The sequence below is a fragment of the Microtus ochrogaster genome, linkage group LG10, assembly GCF_000317375.1.
Source record: "Microtus ochrogaster isolate Prairie Vole_2 linkage group LG10, MicOch1.0, whole genome shotgun sequence".
NCBI lineage: Eukaryota > Metazoa > Chordata > Mammalia > Rodentia > Cricetidae > Microtus > Microtus ochrogaster.
Window position 1 is genome coordinate 1,526,213 of NC_022035.1, and position 19,237 is coordinate 1,545,449.

Genomic DNA, 19,237 nt, shown 5'->3' on the forward strand with positions numbered 1-19,237 from the left:
GGTGGGCTGCGGTCGGGAGCGCCGGGGTGAGGGGCCGAGGCTTTATCCGTGGGATCTATTGTTTCCCGGCACACTGGGAGGCATTTGTCACCATCACCCTCGCCTTTGCTCTCTCTGCTGACGGTGGCCCGGGAGCTGGGCTCTTCCCGGTGCCACACGCCGGCCGGGATCCGCCTGGCAGCCTCCGGGAGCCGCAGCCAATGTGTTAGGACTTCAGGTGCTTCCTGGCACAGAGCTAGACTGCGACCTCCTAGGCTCGGCGTCACCTGCTCTCCCGGCCCTGCCCCGGGGGCCGAGGGAGGGATTGCAAGGCGTCCCGAACCGGCCTCGGGAATCGGCTGCCTCTCAAGTTGGTGTTATTTATGTTTGTCTTTTGTGAGGGCAGGGTTTTGAATCCCCGGCGGCCCTTTCGCCCCCGCCTCCGCCCCCTCGGGCTCCAAGGGGCGGGGGAGGGAACGGTGTGTGCGAGGAAGGGAGACGGGAGGGTGTTTATGGGTAAAAGGATATTGTCAACGCTATTCAAAAAAAGAAATAAAGGAAAAAAAAAAAAACAACCAAAACCAAAACCACCACCAACAACCAAAAAACCCCAAACCACAGGCACCATTCTCAGAAAGCCTTTCTTGTTTGCCTGCATGGGCCATGCTTGCTTGCTGGGCCAGGAAATGAGTTTGGAGCTGATTTAAGTGAAACTGTGGGCTTCCTCTGCCTATGGTGCATGAGGGTGATGTGGTTTGGTCTAATATGAAACCAAAACAAGCCAAACCAAAATGAAAAAAAAAAAAAAAGAATGTTTAGAGCTGCATTGAGCGCCTGAAGTGTGGGCATATTGATAGAAAACCCAGCCGTGGGCTGAGGAACAGCAAGCTTGCATGGCTGGCTTTCGCGTTTTTTTTTTTTTTTTTTTGTTTTTTGTTTTTCTCTCCCCCAGCTTGTAGAAAGTTAGGGGCCAGAAAGAATAGAAGAACCAGGATTGTGGAAGGAAGTGTCATGGTAGACTGGCTTTCTGGCTGTGACGTTCTCGGGCATCCATTCCTACTAGACTCTGTAACCCACTCTAATTAGTAATAGCCCCGTGGCCAGGAAACTTACAGTGGAACTTAGCTGACATTCCAGAACTTACTTCTCTCCGTTTCGTCCCGGATTTGCACTGAAAATTGTTACTTTGGTCATTCTGTGGAAGAGAATATCGGATCAGAACCACCAGATAAGCCTCGTGGGGCCTGTTTTAGAGTTTGGAATCAGACGCCAAACTTTTCCCGGTTCTGCACGACTCTGGAAAATTCCCAGATGGGATGGCCGTTCGGATGACTTTTTGAGGCGTTCTTTCATAGTCGTTCACAGAAATATCCAGACTTAGGCGAAAGCATTACTGTCAAGTAGGGGGGGTGGGGGTGGGGTAGGGTGCAGGTGGAGGGGAGTGGGGAGAAAGAGGAGGTTGCGGTTTTGTAAAGACTCCAAGTCATGTCTGAAACACGTTTGTTACCAAAGACCAGTCAGAATAACTTTTTAGCTTCTTGACCTCAATGACCCCTTTTGAAGTAATGGATTTGCTGGGTGACTAAACCACTTGGAACATAAAGTGTGTGCTAAATGTGGATTAGTTGACTAGACAAGACATTCAGATGAATTCAGAAACTCATCCTTTTCTATTTCAGGTGACCCTCTAGCCTTGCTTTGAAAAAGCCATTTTGTGTAACTCTTGACTGTGAATGCATTGCTAACACACCCGTTGGGATCACGACTGGAAAAGCATGTCACTCCAGAGGTCTTTTGCTTGACCCAGGACCCGGCATTAGAAAGAGACGTGTTTTCCTCTCTTGTTGTTCCTCCCATCATTATGAGCACTGGCTTTTCACCCTTGAAGTAAAAATGTTGAAAGCTGAGTCTTCAGGTGAACGGAGCACTCTCAGAAGTGCGTCCCCTCACAGAAACGCATACAGAACAGAGTTCCAGGCACTGAAGAGTACTTTTGACAAACCCAAGTCCGATGGGGAGCAGAAGACAAGAGACGGTGAGGGTTCCCAGCAGAGCAGGGGTAGGAAATATGGCTCCAATGTCAACAGGATTAAAAATCTATTTATGCAGATGGGTATGGAACCCAACGAGAATGCTGCTGTCGTTGCCAAAACCAGGGGCAAGGGTAGGCCTACATCCCCTCAGAGAAGGATGAAGCCCAAAGAGTTTGTGGAGAAAACAGATGGCTCAGTGGTTAAGTTGGAGTCCTCCGTTTCCGAACGAATTAGTAGATTTGACACAATGCACGATGGCCCTTCATACGCTAAGTTCACAGAGACGCGGAAAATGTTTGAGAGAAGTGTACACGAATCAGGGCACAATAATCGCTACTCCCCAAAGAAAGAGAAAGCCGGAGGCACTGAAGCGCTGGATGAGTGGGGGGTTTCCAAGTCCAACCGAGGCAGCAGCGATTCCTTGGACAGCCTGAGCCCCCGCACTGAAGCGGTGTCCCCGACAGTGAGCCAGCTGAGTGCAGTGTTCGAGAGCACCGAGTCTCCGAGTGCCGTGGCTTCTGAGAAGACAGAGAGCCATGAGTACTCAGTGACTGGACATTACCCTCTGACTCTGCCGTCTGTTACCATTACCAATCTTGATACCTTCGGCCACCTCAAGGATTCTAATTCAAGATCTTCTTCAAGCAAGCAAGGTGTGGAGACCGAGGATCCTCAGAAAACCCCTGCAACTGCAGAAGTGGCTCGGGAAGCCGCCTCCCTAGCTTCACTGCCTAGTGAGGAGACAGAGCTGAGCAAGGGAGCCGAGGACGTCACATCTCCCCAGGAGACTCTGGACAGCACTGACACAGATATCCCTGAGGAACCCTCTGCCGAAAACCAGGCGATGCCAAAGTCTGATCACCTCCCAGCACCGAACGAAGCCTCAGAAGATGCTGAAGCTGATGTGGTTGGGGGTGAGACAGCACAGCCACAGAAGAAAGACCTGGCAGGAGGTGATGTCACCTCGCCGGATGCTTCTGCATCCAGCTGTGGAAGAGAAGTGCTTGAAGACTCGAATAATTATGAGAGTTCCCATGTGTACATGCAGAGTGACTATAACGTGTATAGGGTGAGATCCAGGTACAACTCGGACTGGGGGGAGACGGGCACTGAGCAGGACGAGGAGGATGACAGCGATGAGAACAGTGACTACCAGCCCGATATGGAGTACTCGGAGATCGTCGGGTTGCCGGAAGAGGAAGAAATCCCAGCAAATAGGAAAATTAAGTTTAGTTGTGCTCCGATTAAGGTATGTTTTTTTTTTTTTTCAGATTGTTCCCTAAGTCCCCTTTCAGCATGGTGGCCTATGCAGGATAGATTTGACAACTACTAGATTTTGTAAGACGTTTGAGTTTGTGGGTACGCACCTGTTGTCTGGTGATTTCAGAAGTGAGACGTTGGGGAGGTATCAGGTTGACCGAAGAGTTGTACGGTGGCATAAACCCCCAGGGAGACATAAGCAAGGTGAAGAAGTTTGTGAGACACATTGCAGTGGAGTGGAGTCCGAGCAGCCAGAACACTGAAATGAGGGGGTTTTGACATACAGCTACTTCTGCAAGGGGCTCTTTCAGATGACCCGTCAGTAATCACGCTCTGACTCTACATTACAAGATACAGGGTATAAGGTGCACTGGGGGTTTATGCTAACCTTGACATCATTTTCTTTATTTTCTTGCTTTAATGAACCACTCCTTAGTTCAGTGAAAGTGGATGGTGTTTCTGAACTTTTAGTTTTTCGTTTTTGCATTGCTACTTGGTTGTGAACATTTGCTTTATGGAGCGATATTAGCTGATAAATACTTTGCAAAGCCGTGGCTATATACAACTTCGATTTCAGGAATTGTTATGTAGCTTTGCACTGACATTCTGAGAGAGGAAGCATAGTTGACTTTCCACTCATGGATTGATTTTTACCTCTCACAAACTGGAATATACCCACTGAATTCAGATGTTTTATTTTAGTGTCTTCACTTAGCTAACATTTGGTAGAGAAGAAGAGCAAAGAGTGTCTCAGGAGCGGGTGGCGTGATGTTCTTAGTGGAAAATGGCACTAAGGGCAGGGGGCTGTGGGTTGAGTTTCAGAGTCCCCTGGAGTGCTTTTCCAAGCACTTGCCCACCTGCTCTGTCCTCAGATTCTGGCATCATCCTGTGGGGAGCCTGGGGAGGTCTGGTTCACGTGTGTTGTTTGATGCCATCTTCTTGGGGCATGCTGCTGGCATATGTCCTGCATAGATGATAGATTTGGAATTTGAAGCCACTTCTTTGTCCATTTGCTTCTTAAAACCTAAAGTTCCTTTTTTTCCCGTCCCATGAACTTACATTTGAAGCTGTAAGAACTTCTGTGGAAATACCCACAGAAATGCCTGCCTCTGCTGTGATCAGCAAGTAATATTTTGAAATAAAGTAATATTCTATGAAGTTGTGTATAGATGTTAATAAGTCAGTTTTTCTTATTGGTATAAAGTGACATTTTGGGTCAGAATGACCACATGCAGTTCATCTATGTTTAAAATGAACCGAGAAATGGATTTAGTTTGAGAATAAGCTGTGTTTTTGTATGTGTTGATACTTTCTTGTATCTCTGCTCACCTGTCAATGGCGTTATTCCCACTTTTAGGCACCCTCTTCAAAGGTATCCGTTCCCAAGCCTGTCCAGCAAGCCCCCAAATTCCACTATTTAGGGTCCTTTGAGCATATTCTTCCTTCCTCCTAGAAAGGCATCAGTACAGGTTAGACCATCCTAAACTGAACAAGAGGGGTTAGTACAGGTTAGACCATCCTAAACTGAACAAGAGATGCATAGCTGAAATAACTCGCCACTCACTGCTTAAAGCAGGGGAATAGGAAATTTTGAACATTGATCATCTAAAGCGTCAGCCACTGAGCCTCCTGGGATACCAGCCTTGTATTTGGGTCCTCTGGCGCAGAGGACATAACTGCATAGTAGTTCCTGTGATGGATGTTACAGAATCTGTCATTGAAGTATGTCTTCATATGTGAAGTATGAAAAATTTTAAATTCAGACTTTCTGATTTCTGTTGCTTATAGTAAAAAGTGTGTTGCTTCTTTCCCCAAACTGGGGTATGTAGAGAAAAGAAAGAGAATATGTACATTTAGCCCGTTTCAGAAAGAACTTGGGTCTTGGTAAGATGTGAGTACCCGAGGCCATTTGGCTTTCGTTGGGCAGTTAAAGGGACAGCTTGGAGTGAATTGAGTTTGTAAGCAGAAGCGCCACCCTTATCTCCTCTGTAATGAATAGGAGAGTTACTCTTTCTTGTTGCTTCCCTTGTTTAACAGGAAAGTGGATACACTTGGACATTTGAAAACGGCTTGCCACTGAGGGTGGAGTTTGTCCACTCCCCATTTAAGTTTTTTTTTTTTTCTTTTTTTGCTTCAGAGGGAAGTAATTTAAAAACCGAACTCAACAAGTACTTTCTTAGGTTCATCACGTGTGCTTGTCATGATGCTAGCTGCAGAGGCCACCCACTTGTGTAAGAGTTGCCCTTCTGTGACCTAGTAGTCAGTTCTTGCATACATTTTATTTAAATAAACTCAGGTTAAACAGAGTAACAACTGTGCCCAAATCTCTGTGTCTTTTGAGCCCTTGATAGTTAGTTCTTGGCTTACTTGTGTTGTGACAGGGATACAATACTTTGAAACAGAATACACTTACCCATTCATTGTGTTTGCTTATCTTCCTAAAGCTTTATGTAGGTAGTAGAAAGATAAGATTAAAGCCTTTTTCTTTGGTATTTAAATACTCTATCTTTAAAAAGCATTAGAGAGCATATTCTTTACAGAAATAATGTTTGAAAGTTTTATATTCCCGATAATCTTTTTCTTTACTAGGCAAAACATTCCCAACATCTTTAGTTGTCATTAGTCTTGTGTATGAGCTTTGTGGGTGTGATACTGTTTCTAATGTTTGGTTCAATTTTCTTATAGAAATTTTGAATAAATATTACCTTGAGATGTCTTAAATCTGAACCCAGAAAAAAACCAAACAAACAAATAATACTTGATCTTTACACCATATTCCTTGTATTCAGTGGTCACATTACTGAGATGTGGTGGCACATGCCCATAATCTTAGGACTGGGAAGGCTGGAGCAGCAGCATTGAAAGTTCAAGGCCATCGTGGGATACGAAGTAAGAAACTGTTTCACTATCTTCCCCACATCCAAAAGATCTGATTGTATTTGCTGGCTAACAGTTGATTTCCCCATCTTTCACAGACACAATTGTTACTAATTGTATAGGCTGATGTATTTAATAGGGAGGGTCATGGAACATCAGAATAGGATTATTAATAGAAAGTACAAATCTTACCTTGAAGGGGGTGGGAGAATGTTATTACCATTTTCATTTGAGGCATAGAATGATGTTTTAGTTTTCAGAAACTTCTCAAAACTAAAGAATTTAGTTAAAGTAATTATACTTTATATCAATAAAGGCCAACAAAAGTAGCTTATGTCACTAATTTTTTTCTGTCATTTTAGAACATTTACTGAGCCTCTAGGATGTATCAGAAAGATTATGAATACAATCCATGAGAGCATTTGTCTAGGAAAGGAGTGGGTGGGAGGTGGGCATCCCTTTAAACAAGGCTTTTCTGTCTCATCTGCTGTGTGATGACCTTTGTAAGGTCATCACAGCCTCATTAAGGAACTCATAAATAACCCTCACTTGTTACTAGAAGCCATAATATTCTTTAGCTTTGTATTCTTGAGATGGTGTCCCCTGAAAGAGGAGATTTTCTGAACTCCCAGCAAGTATGTGATTGCAGAATTAATGTTCCGGAGCTTTTGTGATACTTGCTTGGAGCGTTTCTCCAACTGTGTTGCACTTCAGCGATCCTGGGATTTGAAGGACAGGCGAGGGGAGAGGAGCCTTTATCACTGATACAGGAGCCTTGGAATGCACCGGTTCCCAGTGTATTCGCTGCCTTATGGGGGCTCAGAGTCTCTGTCCTGGGCATGGAATGCTTTTTGCTCAGTAGTAATGTTTAATGCAGAGTTCTGAGACCCAACTTTTTGTGTCTGTGGAAGCTTTCAGCAGTGCTTCTTAAACTGTAATATGCATATGAATCACGTGGAGATCTTGTCAAAATGCAGATTGTGTTTCTGTAGGTGTTCCCTGAGAAATTACCTTGATGCAATGATTTGATCCTGCATACAGTGCTGAGCCATTGCAGAGGCAATGCAACAGAAGCAGTCAGCAACTAGGTTAAATGATCAAATCTGGAATTTCTCAGCTCAGTTTAAAACACAGGCCCAGAAGCAAGAGAAAAGCCATGGAGGAGGTTGATAGATTTGATCAGATGCAAAGGGCTGGGCACTTAGCTTCGTGGTAGAGTGCTTGCCTCTTGACACTTGAAGTTCATGTTACCTACCCCATCCCATGCCCTCAATGGTACATCGTGTTCACCTGTCTTTCTTTTTCTTTTTTGTTTTGGTGAGTCTTGCTTGCTATGTAGCCTAAGCTGTCTGTCTCTTTTATACCAGCCTTCCTACATTGTGGCTCTGAGGACTGGTGCTGATATTGGAACCAAAATATCAATGTACTGAAGATACCCTGGTCGGTGCTGATATGGAACCGACACACTGGGGATAGTTGTGGCTTTGTAGATTTACCCGGTGATGACCGTGGGTTTTTGTTTTTGTTTTTCAAGACAGGGTTTTGTGTGAACCAGGCTGTCTGGGAACTCAGAGATCCACCTGCCTCTGCCTCCAGAATGCTGGAATTAAAGGTGTGCGCCATCACTGCTTGGCAAGCCTCTGCCTCCAGAGTGCTGGAATTAAAGGTATGTGTTATCACCACATGGCAAGCCACAGGTTTTAGTTGCTTTTCTTGGGGTGATCCCCTGCCATTCCAGAAGGCCACGTGGAGTGTCTACAGTGGGTAGCTTTATAGGGAGATTGACAGTTGTCAGTCTAGAGATACATAATGATAACTTAATGTTTTATTCCCTTTAGCCTTTTTCTTTTGATCATATTTTCTATGTGTTCTATTTTTATATTATCAGGAGGTTACTAGCTTACCTGTTTTATTATGTTTTCCGAGTTTTGACTTTGCTCTACCAGTATATATATTCATTATCTGTACTTACCTAAGCCTGTGTTTCCCGCGGTTGATGTCACTCCTTAGGACTTCTACTCGGCATGTTTCGTCGGGGGCAGGGATGGGACGTGCTGGCTGTTGAACTGGGCCATGGGCATGCTATTTATACTTTCTACCAATGAACTAAACTTTCAGCCTCCATCTCTCCTTGACCTCTGTAATAGAATTTAGTATTTTAAAATTTAATATTTTAAAAAACTTACTCAACAGTAGGTCTGGACTGGAATCTAAGAGCTCATATTTGCTTTTCTTTTCCCATTTTGTTCTTGGGATAGGATCTACTTATTTGGCCCTCTCTAGTTGGCCTAAAACATGTTTTGTGACCCACTGTGTTCTTGAGCTCTTGGCAGTTCTGCCTCATCTGTAAGTGCTGGGATTACACGTGTATGCTGCCACATCAGAGAGGTTCTGTGTTTCCAACAAGGCCTTAAGTGGTGTCCATGCTGCTGGTCCCCAAGCCCCTCTTTGGATTTCAGTAGGAAATGCAATGCTCATCTTCCAAAAGAAGTTGGCCCTAAGATGCTCAGCAGTCTGCTCCTCTGGAGAGGCTATGCTAGCAGATGTTGTGGAAGAAGATCCTTTGTCTATAAAGTACAACTAGGCCGCAGTTCTGTAAGGCATCCTGTTTCCGGATGCCAAGGTGGGTTATGATATGCATTCTCAAGGAGTTTGGGTCACTAAATGCTATATCCTAGACCCTTTTGTGGCTTTCAGTATAAAGGGACAGGGGAGGAAGTTTGTGGTTGACTGAGAAATTCCATTTCTTTCATTCTTTGGGGCATCTGAATCAATACGCTTCTAGAGGAAAATGTAAGCATTGTCATCCTGTTTTTATTTGTATGACTTCTAAGATATAACACTGAAAATGGATTTCTCTTACAGTTTGATGTTTTATAGAGTGACTATAGTTCCTCAGGAGGCAAATGAAAAAATGTCAATTAATTGAATATAATATGCAGAATCAAATAATATATGTAAAAATAAGTCCCTTGCCTAAAATTCAAGATCATTATGTTGTACTCTTTGTTCTTGTTCACTGAGCAATTATCATTTGTTTAAAAAGAGATTTTTTTTTCCTATAGCAAATTATGTTTGATGTTTTCTCGCATTTCACAACAGAGTTTGGATTTTTCCGAATATAACTATTTTGTCTTTGCTCTAAACTTCCTCACATGAACACTGGTTACTGGATGGATTCATGGGCTTTAAAAGTAAAATGCCAAATTTAGGGGGAAATTAACTGTTAATGTTCATCCATAGCTTACCTCATTAGCCCAGCTGCCTGCTCATATAAAGTAATTTGATCCAAATCTTATCTGCATCTTCATTACCACACATAAAACGGTAGCTTAGGGATTTGTTTAGAAAGCCAATTAAATTCTGAACAAACCTTGCTATCCTAGACTCAGAAAACAATTCAATGCTTTTGTGCTGCCTCATAGTTTTCTTCCTGGTCACGTTGTAGATGTTCCCCAGAGTTAATCTTGTCACATTGTTAACACAGAAGCTCAGAGCTGAAAGTACTCACAGTCCTGTAAGTTCCCAGTCACTCCAAGGAAGCATCATTCGCATCTGCTCACAGATGATCTCTCAGCTTCTGCTTGAATAATTCTTCTTACGGGGAATTTATTTTTTGGAGGGTAAAAAGGACGTTAAAAGGAAGGACATACTAGGTATCCGTGCACTTGTTTTTGTGTATTCAATGTTGATTGGCATTTTTTTGTTGTTGTTGAAATGAAATTCAAACAGCTTAAAAATTCACCATTCCGAGTATACAATTCAGTTTTTTACAGTGTTGTACAACCATCACTAATATATAATTCTAAAATGTTTCCATCACCCAGCGAAACAACTTTAGGCCTGCTGTTAATCATTGCCGATTTCTTTTCCTTGGCAAACAGTAATATATTCCTGTCTTCATGGCTTTTGCCTCTCCTGGACAGATCACGTACATGGAGTCTGGAGAATGCTTTTTCAGAGAATGTTGGAGCCGCTATACATGTGACTTGTCCAGTAGAGAGGATGGCAGGCTCGAGGGAGGAAGACCAATGCTGTCAGCTCACCTTGTAGTTGTTCTGTCCAGCGAGAAAGAGCAGAATGCAAGGTGAATGTTAGGTATATTTCTTAAGATGAGCCTCTCCGACGACGCAAATAATTCCAAGCAGACCAAATTAGAGTAAATAAAAGGTGCCCATGTTTAATGCAGCGCTCCCGGCGGGCCAGGAGAACATGGAGAGAAAGGGAGGAGACCACGTGTTCTTTTTTTGTTCATCAGCCTAAATAGTCCTGACCCTCCCTCGGGAGAGGTCAGCCCTTGTCAGGCTTTCTTGGAGGTGGAGTTCAGACCAAGGCAACTCCCAGGGGGAAGGACTTCCAAAGATGGATGCTGAGTGTAACTTACTTTCCAGACTCTTTGTATAATGGTGACAGGGAGCTGAGGTGATGCTTGTGACCAGCATTTTAGGCTCTCTTTGAATAAAAGGGCATTGGCTCAAGTCTGGCTACTTCCTGTGGGCATGGGGCGATGTGGGCGAGGGGAGAGCTAGGAGTTGGTGGGCTCACACTCAGTGAGAGGTGGGGCTGGAGCAGCATCTGGTTCACTGTCATCCTGGAGTCCCCAGGCAGTGGCTTTTTGAGAGAGAGAAGGCAGGTGACTAGGAAAAAAAAAAAACATTGTTACTGTTGGTCCTATAAAATGGGGAAGTCATTAACGGCCACAAAGAATGGGACAGAGAAGCACTCTGGCTGTACAGGGGAGGCTCAGGTTATAATTGGGACACAATAGCAGATACAACCAGATTTTAGTTGGTAGGTGTCCTTGATCCAGGAGAGTTGGTACCAATGGTGAAGGCCCAGGAGCTGGTGCAGGTGTTGGCATTGTCTGGAGAGTGCTTTGTGAGTTGTTCTTGGCCCAGACAATAGGAGTGACCTGTAAAATATTCTTGAAAATGGGAGAGGTTAAAACAGGCTCTGAAGACTGTTCGTTTTTTGTTTTTTTTAAAACAGACCTGATTTTTGATACAGCAGCAGAATTTTTTTCAGGAACCTGTAGGTATCTGTAAGAGAACTGGAACAGATTTACACCTTGGTGTCATAGCAAAAAGGCGATTGCTTTAGGTTAAAAGGTATGAACATTTTAAAAGACAATTAAAGGGAATTGGGAACTCTGGATTTTTAAGATACACCTGAAACCTATTAGTCCTGGACTACGAGGCATGTTAAAGAGGCACACTTCTCTGTATTTTACCTTAAGTCATCAAATGCCATTAGACAGACAATTAAAGCGAGTTGGGAACTCTGGATTTTTAACTATGAAGCCTGTGAAAGAGGCCCATCTCTTTGTATTTTAAGCAGGAAACTTGATAAAGTAATGAGCTACCAGTACCTTAAGTCATCAAAAACCATTAGACAGATCTGGGAGGGCTAAATGAGCAAAAATAAGTCAGCTTTTTTAGCTACGCAGGCAATCCCAGTCTCTTCCCAGTCCTTGGAGAACATCAGCCTAGAGACAGTGTGTTGCTGGAGGTGGCTGCTTGTTCGTTCCTGGCCACCCGGCTAGCTTTGACCCCGAATAATCACACAGAAACTATATTAATTAAAACACTGCTTGGCCCATTAGCTCTAGCTTCTTATTGGCTAACTCTTATATCTTTATTTAACCCATCTCCATTAGTCTGTGTATCGCCACTGGCAGTGGCTCACTGGCACGGTTTCCTCATGTCTTACTCTGGTGGCAGATCCATGGCATCTCTCCCCGACTCTGCTCTTCTTCCTCCCAGCATATAGCCTAACTTTCCCTGCCTACCTATGCTCTGCCCTATCAACAGGCCAAGGCAGTTTCTTTATTCATTAATGGTGATCACAGCACACAGAGGGGGCTCCCACGTCAGCACTGCTTGCCATTAGCTGATGAGTACAAGAGGCCCAGACATTTTCCTGTGGGGGAAGATTTAGTCTACCAGTCTCAGAGGATGAGAAGATCGATTCCCCAGGAGCATCCAGGAAGCTGAGGAGGTGCAAGGCTGCTTTTTGCTGTGTGGGTGGCTTTGTCAAACCCAAAGGCAAGCCTGGAGGCAGAAGGTCCTTTGCAACCACATTATCTTCTCGGAGGAGCTAAAGGGTGCTGGGGAAGCTGGCATGTCTCTATGTTAGAAGCTCTTTTGTTAAATGCTGTACCCTAAGATCTGTACAGGCACTGGAGAATTGGGTACCATTACCTGTTATTTAAACTGGGCATATAAGCTAAATTTAGACTTGTATTTTATCCAGTTAGTTACAGTTTACCAATGCTAGTAAATGTAAGAAGATTAAAAGGAATATTTTAATCAGTCAAAGAATACTAGCACATGTGGGCACTCTTACCTAAGATGGCAGAGAGGTCAAAAAGGAGGTTACCCATGTTCTTTTCTTTGGTGCTGTTTTAGTCGGAATTATAAATTTTACTGATCTTAAAACTAGCACACATGCACACAGAAACATAAATCGAGCATACTATGAGAACATAACCAAAAAGCGACATACTGTAGCCACAATATTCTAACAGACAGACAAACAAACACTTCTAGAAACCTGTGTCAACTGACCAACTTAAAATCCTGGCATAGTTAGGTGGTAGAAGCCAGGAGAATAGAAGGACGGGGGAGGCAGATTTGTTTTAGAACCCCAGAGTGAGACAAACAGCAAATACCTAGAGAGTAGTTGAGAAGTAGGGAGGGGAGATGGGGAGGGAACTGGAGCATGCGGTTAGTCAAATTGTGGGCTTTGAGAGCCTTGTTTATGTTAGATGTTAGATAGCCCCAATTTAAAAGGATTTTTGTAAAGGTTGGCCAAGGGTGTTTGAGGTCACAAGGCATGCATCAGACAGTGCTCTTGAGTCAAAAATGGGGTGCATGAGAATTGAGTGGCGGATATCTTCAAACTCCCAAGTCTAATCACAACTAAGCCTGACTTAGCCATTTGGGTCAAGCTTTCAGCATGGCTGTGACTTCATCGGAAAGCCCCCAAACTGACAAAAGTAAAGATGTGCAAATGGGCTCTCCTGGGACCCCACCAGCCATGTATTTCAAAAGGGGAAGTCCCAAGTCGAAGCCAATCTTAGTCTGGTGGAGAGTGGTGTCATCCAGCATGCGGCGCCGGGTCTGTGGGTAAAACAGACCGCCTTGGTGGAAACCTCCATATGTTAGGTATGTTTCTTAAGACGAGCCTCTCCGCCGATGCAAATAATTCCAATCATACCGAATTAGACTGAATAAAAGATGCCCATGTTTAATGCAGCGCTCCCTGGGGGCCAGGAACCATGACGAGGGGAAGAGGGCAGGGAAGGCCACGCAAAACTCAGAGGCCATGTGTTCCTTTTCTGGGCGGCAGCCTAAAAAGCCTGTGGGCGTGGACCTCACACGCCCTGGGGAGGGGTCAGCGCTTGGTGGACTTTCCCAGAGGCGGAGTCTGGACCAAGGCAACTCCAAGGGGAAGGAGGCTTCCGAAGATGGATGTTGGGTATTACAGTGAATGGGGAAATGTATGATCATATGGCAGAGCATGGCTGGGGTAGCTCCCTTCTTAGGACAACGCCCTTCTCTTTTTAGGGAGAGGTATTTCAAAGCGAGTTGCTGCTCCATTGCATCATCTAGCTTGGAACTCCAGAGGTTGACCAGGTCTGCCTCCACCTTACAGATCCTTCTACCTCTGCCCCATAGTTTCTGGGATTAAATTTGGGCACCAGCTCTCAGTTTGCAGTCCTGTTAGTGCTCTAAGGGGCTGCTGTTGGAACAGGAGTGTGTAACTCAGCACAGAGTTTCCAATAGGCCCACTTATGCTGATATTGATTTCTGTTATTATGCATTTTTCCCCCGTGGAAGAAGGAACTGTTTTCCTAATGATAGGATGGTTGTTTCTTCCCTAGTGTGCTCATTGTTGCTTCCAATATCCTTTATACTGGTTGGACTCTTTATGGGCAAGTGCCCGTCTTTGCTTAAGCACTGTCATTGTCGGTTTCCCCTGCTGCAGGAAGGCATCTCATTTCTGTACTTCATTATTAAATTACAGCCATGGAAATGGCTCTAAGAAATAACCTGGTAGTCTCTAGTCGTGGACAAACCTGCCTCCTGAGGCTTTGGATTGCTCACATGTAATCGAAATTATGTAATTTGTGGGTTTTAATAAGATCATTGCTTATAATAGACTTTTGTAGTTCTTTGGTTGTATCGTAAGTGTACCTATAGTGGACAATAATCAGATATATTTGTGACATTTGAAAGAGAAAATTTAAGGGTATCCTTTGTTAAACTGTTAAAATGAATAGCTTATATTATATTGCTTCTGAATCCCATTTGCACCATGACTTCTACTAAAATCTTAAGAGTGGTTAAAATACTAAATTGGAGGAGGTCATTTCGATAGAAAGGATTTGAGAGCAGTGTGGATTTTGAAAGTATGGGTTGACTATATATTAAACCCCTGCTGAAGAACTAAGAAGAAAGAAAGAGTTTTTGGTTATCTAGTTGCTGACATATTAATTGCTTCCACTCACCTTTGTTCTGGAAATAGCTTCATAGCATAGCTCAGCATGATTGAAGTATTGGTAATTTTTTGCACAGTTTCTAAGTCTTCAGCATAAGTAGCTGTTTCTTTTTCACAAAGCAGCAGTCTGTATGAAGAAATGAAACAGCTCATGTGTAAAGGTACTCAAAAATCTTATATCCCAGGAGAAAGTTTTGTTTGCTTATTTCGTCTGTCACTGGGATTTTACAAGGTGTATTTGTAATGTTAGAACTAACCCTACATGTCTGTGCATGAACGGAGGATAAATTATGCATGAAGTTGTATGGATCATGCTGCTGTGATCTTCCCAGCTTTGGGACTGACCTGACTGGGCTGATTGAATGAAAGCACACAGATAGAAATCTGGGGTCAGGTGGACCCTGCTGTCTGGTAGAGGTGTACCTGCAGTGATCCTGAAACCCAGTATTTTACATAGCAGGAGCAGAAGGGGAACAAGAGGGTGGATCACTAATCTCGTAGAGGCCTCTGTAGGGGAGCAGTCTCAGGTTGGAGTCGTGATGGAGGAGGGTCATATGTTTATTGGTTAATAAAGAAACTGCCTTGGCCCCTTTGATAGGACAGCAGCTTAGATAGGTGGAGTAGACAGAACAGAATGCTGGGAGAAAGAAGCTGAGTCAGGCAGTTGCCATGATTCTCCCACCTGACACAGACGCAGGTTAAGATTTTCCCTGGTAAGCCACACCTCGTGGTGCTACACAGATTATTAAATATGGGTTAAAGTAAGATGTGGGAATTAGCCAATAAGAGGCTGAAACTAATGGGCCAAGCAGTGTTCAAAAGAATACAGTTTCCATGTAATTATTTTGGGTAAACTAGCGGGGTGGCGGGAAGCAGCCCACTGCTCCTCACTACAGAGTCGTGGAAGTTTGCATATACATTGTCCACATCTGTACTTGGGCAGGGTAACTCCTTGACTTTCTTATGGGTCTCATTGTGTTCTTGACATGGCCATGCTTATATCAATAGTAGACATTCACACAGGAATGTGTACCGTTCCCATGAAGAAAGCATCCATTTTCTCTTAGAAAAATTAACATTGAGCTGTGACCCTTTAAATACATGCAAATAGGTCTTACAAAATAAGACTTCTGCTTGACACTTTAACACATGCCTGTTAATCCTAGAATTTGGGAGGTTCTACTCTGCTTCTAGCAAGAGGATTAGGTATTTAAAGTCATCTTCAGCTACGCAATTAGGTTAGCGTACTATGTGAAACCCTGTCTCAAACAAAAACATCAGGAGCATCATCATCATCATCACTGATAACAACAACAAGGAAAGGCTGAAGCTGGCAGGTGGCAGATAACACTCAGGACGCTGAGGCAGGAAGGCAGAAGGATTGAAAGGAGGAGGCTAGTCTGTGCTATGTAGTCACACTCTGTCTCAAAAAAACAAAGGTTAAGTCTAGACTAGTCATGAAAATAATATGATGATGAAGTAGTATGTTAGTTACCTCTTCACTGCTAGGACGAGTGCCTGTCAGAAGCAGTTTAAGAGGGGTTTACTCGGCTCATGGTTTCAGGGGGTAGAGTCCATCATGGTGGGAGGGCATGGGGACAGGATCTGTGCAGTGCTTGGTAGTGGCCTGAATGGTGAGGGACTCCTCAGTGGTGGCAGACTTGTAGGCAGAGTGCTCAGCTGGAACTAGACAAAGGCTTCACCTTCAAAGGACTAACCTGATACTTCTACCAGTCAGGCTCTACCTCCTAAATGCTCCACAGCCTTCAAAGTAGGAGGCTCAGGATCAAGTATTCACAACAGGGTCCTAGACAAGAGAGGGGAGTGAGAATCTTTTACATTCAGATGTTAACAAATTGGACAAGTAGAATTGAAGAATGATAATTGCCCGTTTATGTTGCTCTAGCAGAGTGAGTTCATTTAGTTCATGAGTCTACAGACTGGAAAATCTGAGAGCATAGTGGTGGCATGTAGAGATAAGTCCAGCCCCTTAGGGGGCGTGTCTGCCTCCTGCAAATGTTTACTTATAAATCGGGTGAGCGGGAGCCTGTGCGCCCCTTCTGCTTTCCTGGTCTCCGTGGGAACGGTGGTTCTGTAAGTCTATTTCCCCATTAAAGCTGTATATATTTTTACAATCTGTCTGCATTCATTTACGCCGTTACAGTGGCATTTGTCAAGGGTCACATAACATGACCAAGGTGAAGGGTACTTGAACACATTCCATAGGGCAAAACGCACCACTACAGTCACTGTCACGACAACAGGTGCTCCCAATAATGCAGGCCCATGGGAAAGCATTAATACCTTTGAACAGCTCCATCTAATTGTAGTTATAATCCCTACATGTGAAATTTTTCAGGGTATGCACAACCCACTGCAATATTAATAAGAGTCAAGTCCTCACTGATTCTAAGTATCAGTGTTTAACACTAAGTTAATGTTTAAAATGAACCAACATCATTTTTATATATATATATATATATATATATATATATATATATATATATGTATCACACATATATATGTGTAGCATCTACAATTTAAAAATATTTAGGATAAATTTCAAAAAATAAAATTTTTAACAAATTATATTAAAGCTCTTGATACCTATGAGTTTGAGGTCGGTTTCACAGAGTGAACTTCAGAACAGCTAGGGCTACATGGAGAAATCTTTTTTTGAAAAAATAACAACAAAAAAGATTTATACCTGGGCAGTGGTGGTGCACACCTTTAATCCCAGCACTCGGGGGGCAGAGTTTGAGATCAGCCTGGTCAGTAGAGCAGGTTTGAGGACAGCCAGGGCTACAAACCTATTGAAACCTCAACCACAGAACAAACAAAAATCCTTTGCTATATTCTGATGCATTATTTTTCAGAAAGGCTGTGTTATCATTACGTTTCATCAGAGTACTTTTTCCAGAATGTTTGTACCATCAGCTATTATTTTAGAAGTTTTCTGCAGGTAGCTAAAACTACCGCTTATCTTGTGCTCACTTACTGGTGCAGGAGCAAGCTTTCTTTTGTTTGGAGGCCTGCTTTATTTACTTTTTCAGGTGCCTAGTATGGCTCCCCACGTCTTAGTCAGACTAGGCAACTACCTTCCTGCTGAGTCATATCCCCTATGTAGGTGTTTTTCTCATGGATCAACCTTACCCGCATGGCTGCAGTGACTCTATAAGGCCTTTTTCATGAGCTCTCTGTGCTCACTGCCTTCTGGGCCAGTGGTTGTTTGCAAGGGTTACATTGTAATGCTATTTGTGTTAGTAGAAAGTAAAAATAACTTACATTTCCAGAAACAGGAATGGTTGAATTTGTCATGATGGCTGCATAATGTGTTATGTTGTGTAGCTGATGATCTTTATAGGATATTTATTCTATGTGTGTGTGCCTCTGAGTATACATCGGTGCATCATAGGCATGTCTTGTGCCCACAGAGGCCAGAAGAGGGTAGCAGATCCCCTGGTATTGGCGTTGTAAACAGTTGTAAGCCTCTTGGTGGGTGCCGAGAATCAAACACAGGTCCTCTGCAAAATCAGTAAGGGCTCTTAATTTCTGAACCATCTCTCCATGTTTTCTAAGATGACTTCAGATTGAGGAATCCTAACAAGTAGGATAGTTACATACTTAATTTGTATTTTTAAAATAATTTTATTCTTGAAAAAAATGTATCTAAATCAAAGACTGTAGATCATGTAGATCAAAATCTTAATTCTGGTATCTTGTTGGAGAGAATAAAGTTGGACAGGAAGAGTAAAGGTGATGCTTAAAAATTGCTTGTGCTCTTCCAGAATTACCTGACTTTCACTAATGAGTGTATGCTGCCTCCTACAAGGACCAGGGATATCACTCAGTTGAGAGAGCACTTGTCTGGCATGTGTGACCCCTGGGTTCAGTCATAAACCTGCGGTTCAGGCCAGTAATCCCCAGCACTCTGGTGGTAGAAGAGCAGGAAGATCATATGCTCAAGGTCGTCCTTGACTATATAAAGAGTTTTAGGATGACTTAGACTACCTGTATTCTCTCTAAAAGTCAGATAAATAGAATACGGTGGGATGGCTCAGCAGGAGACAGAGCTTATCATTTGAGCCTGTAGGTGTGACAGGAAAGAACCAGACACAGACACACACACACACACACACATACACACACACACACGCACACCACACACACACACTCCTGAACAGAAAACTTATTTAATAGAAAATGATGCTAGGCAGATGCAATTTGAGCAGCAATAACATTTTAAAGAAGTTGATGAAAATAATTTGACAATTTTTATTATTTTAATTTTATTGTTTTATTATGTTTATATGTATTATTCTGTGCGTGTGTGTGTGCGTGTGTGTGTGCATGTGTGTGCGCATGTGTGTGCGTGTGTGTGTGTGTGTGTGTGCGCACACACTGTGGTTCTTATGAAGCTCAGAGGACATGTGGGAGTTCTTCCCTACTCTACAGGTTTCAGAAATCAAACTCAGACAGGTTTGGCATTGTGCACCTTTACACACTGAGCCATCTTGCCAACCAGAAACACTAAAAAAAAAAAAAAACTTGATAGTTAATTTTAGTGTAATTTTCTTTGAAGGACA

The 19,237-nt window shown here is 43.3% G+C and overlaps 1 protein-coding gene across 10 annotated transcripts in view; it reads left to right on the forward strand.

The window, feature by feature from the left end:
* Ppp1r9a (protein phosphatase 1 regulatory subunit 9A) overlaps positions 1 to 19,237 on the forward strand; it is a 280,210-nt gene that overhangs the window by 602 nt on the left and 260,371 nt on the right. For 9 of the 10 annotated variants that reach the window (XM_026787519.1, XM_026787520.1, XM_026787523.1 and 6 more), the window contains exon 2: positions 1,659 to 3,261. In XM_026787519.1, coding sequence (XP_026643320.1) covers positions 1,873 to 3,261 — 1,389 coding nt within the window. In that variant the 5' untranslated portion in view covers positions 1,659 to 1,872. Of the gene's footprint in view, positions 1 to 49; positions 350 to 1,658; positions 3,262 to 19,237 lie in introns of those variants that run through there. The other variant, XM_013352444.2, reaches the window with a different exon arrangement.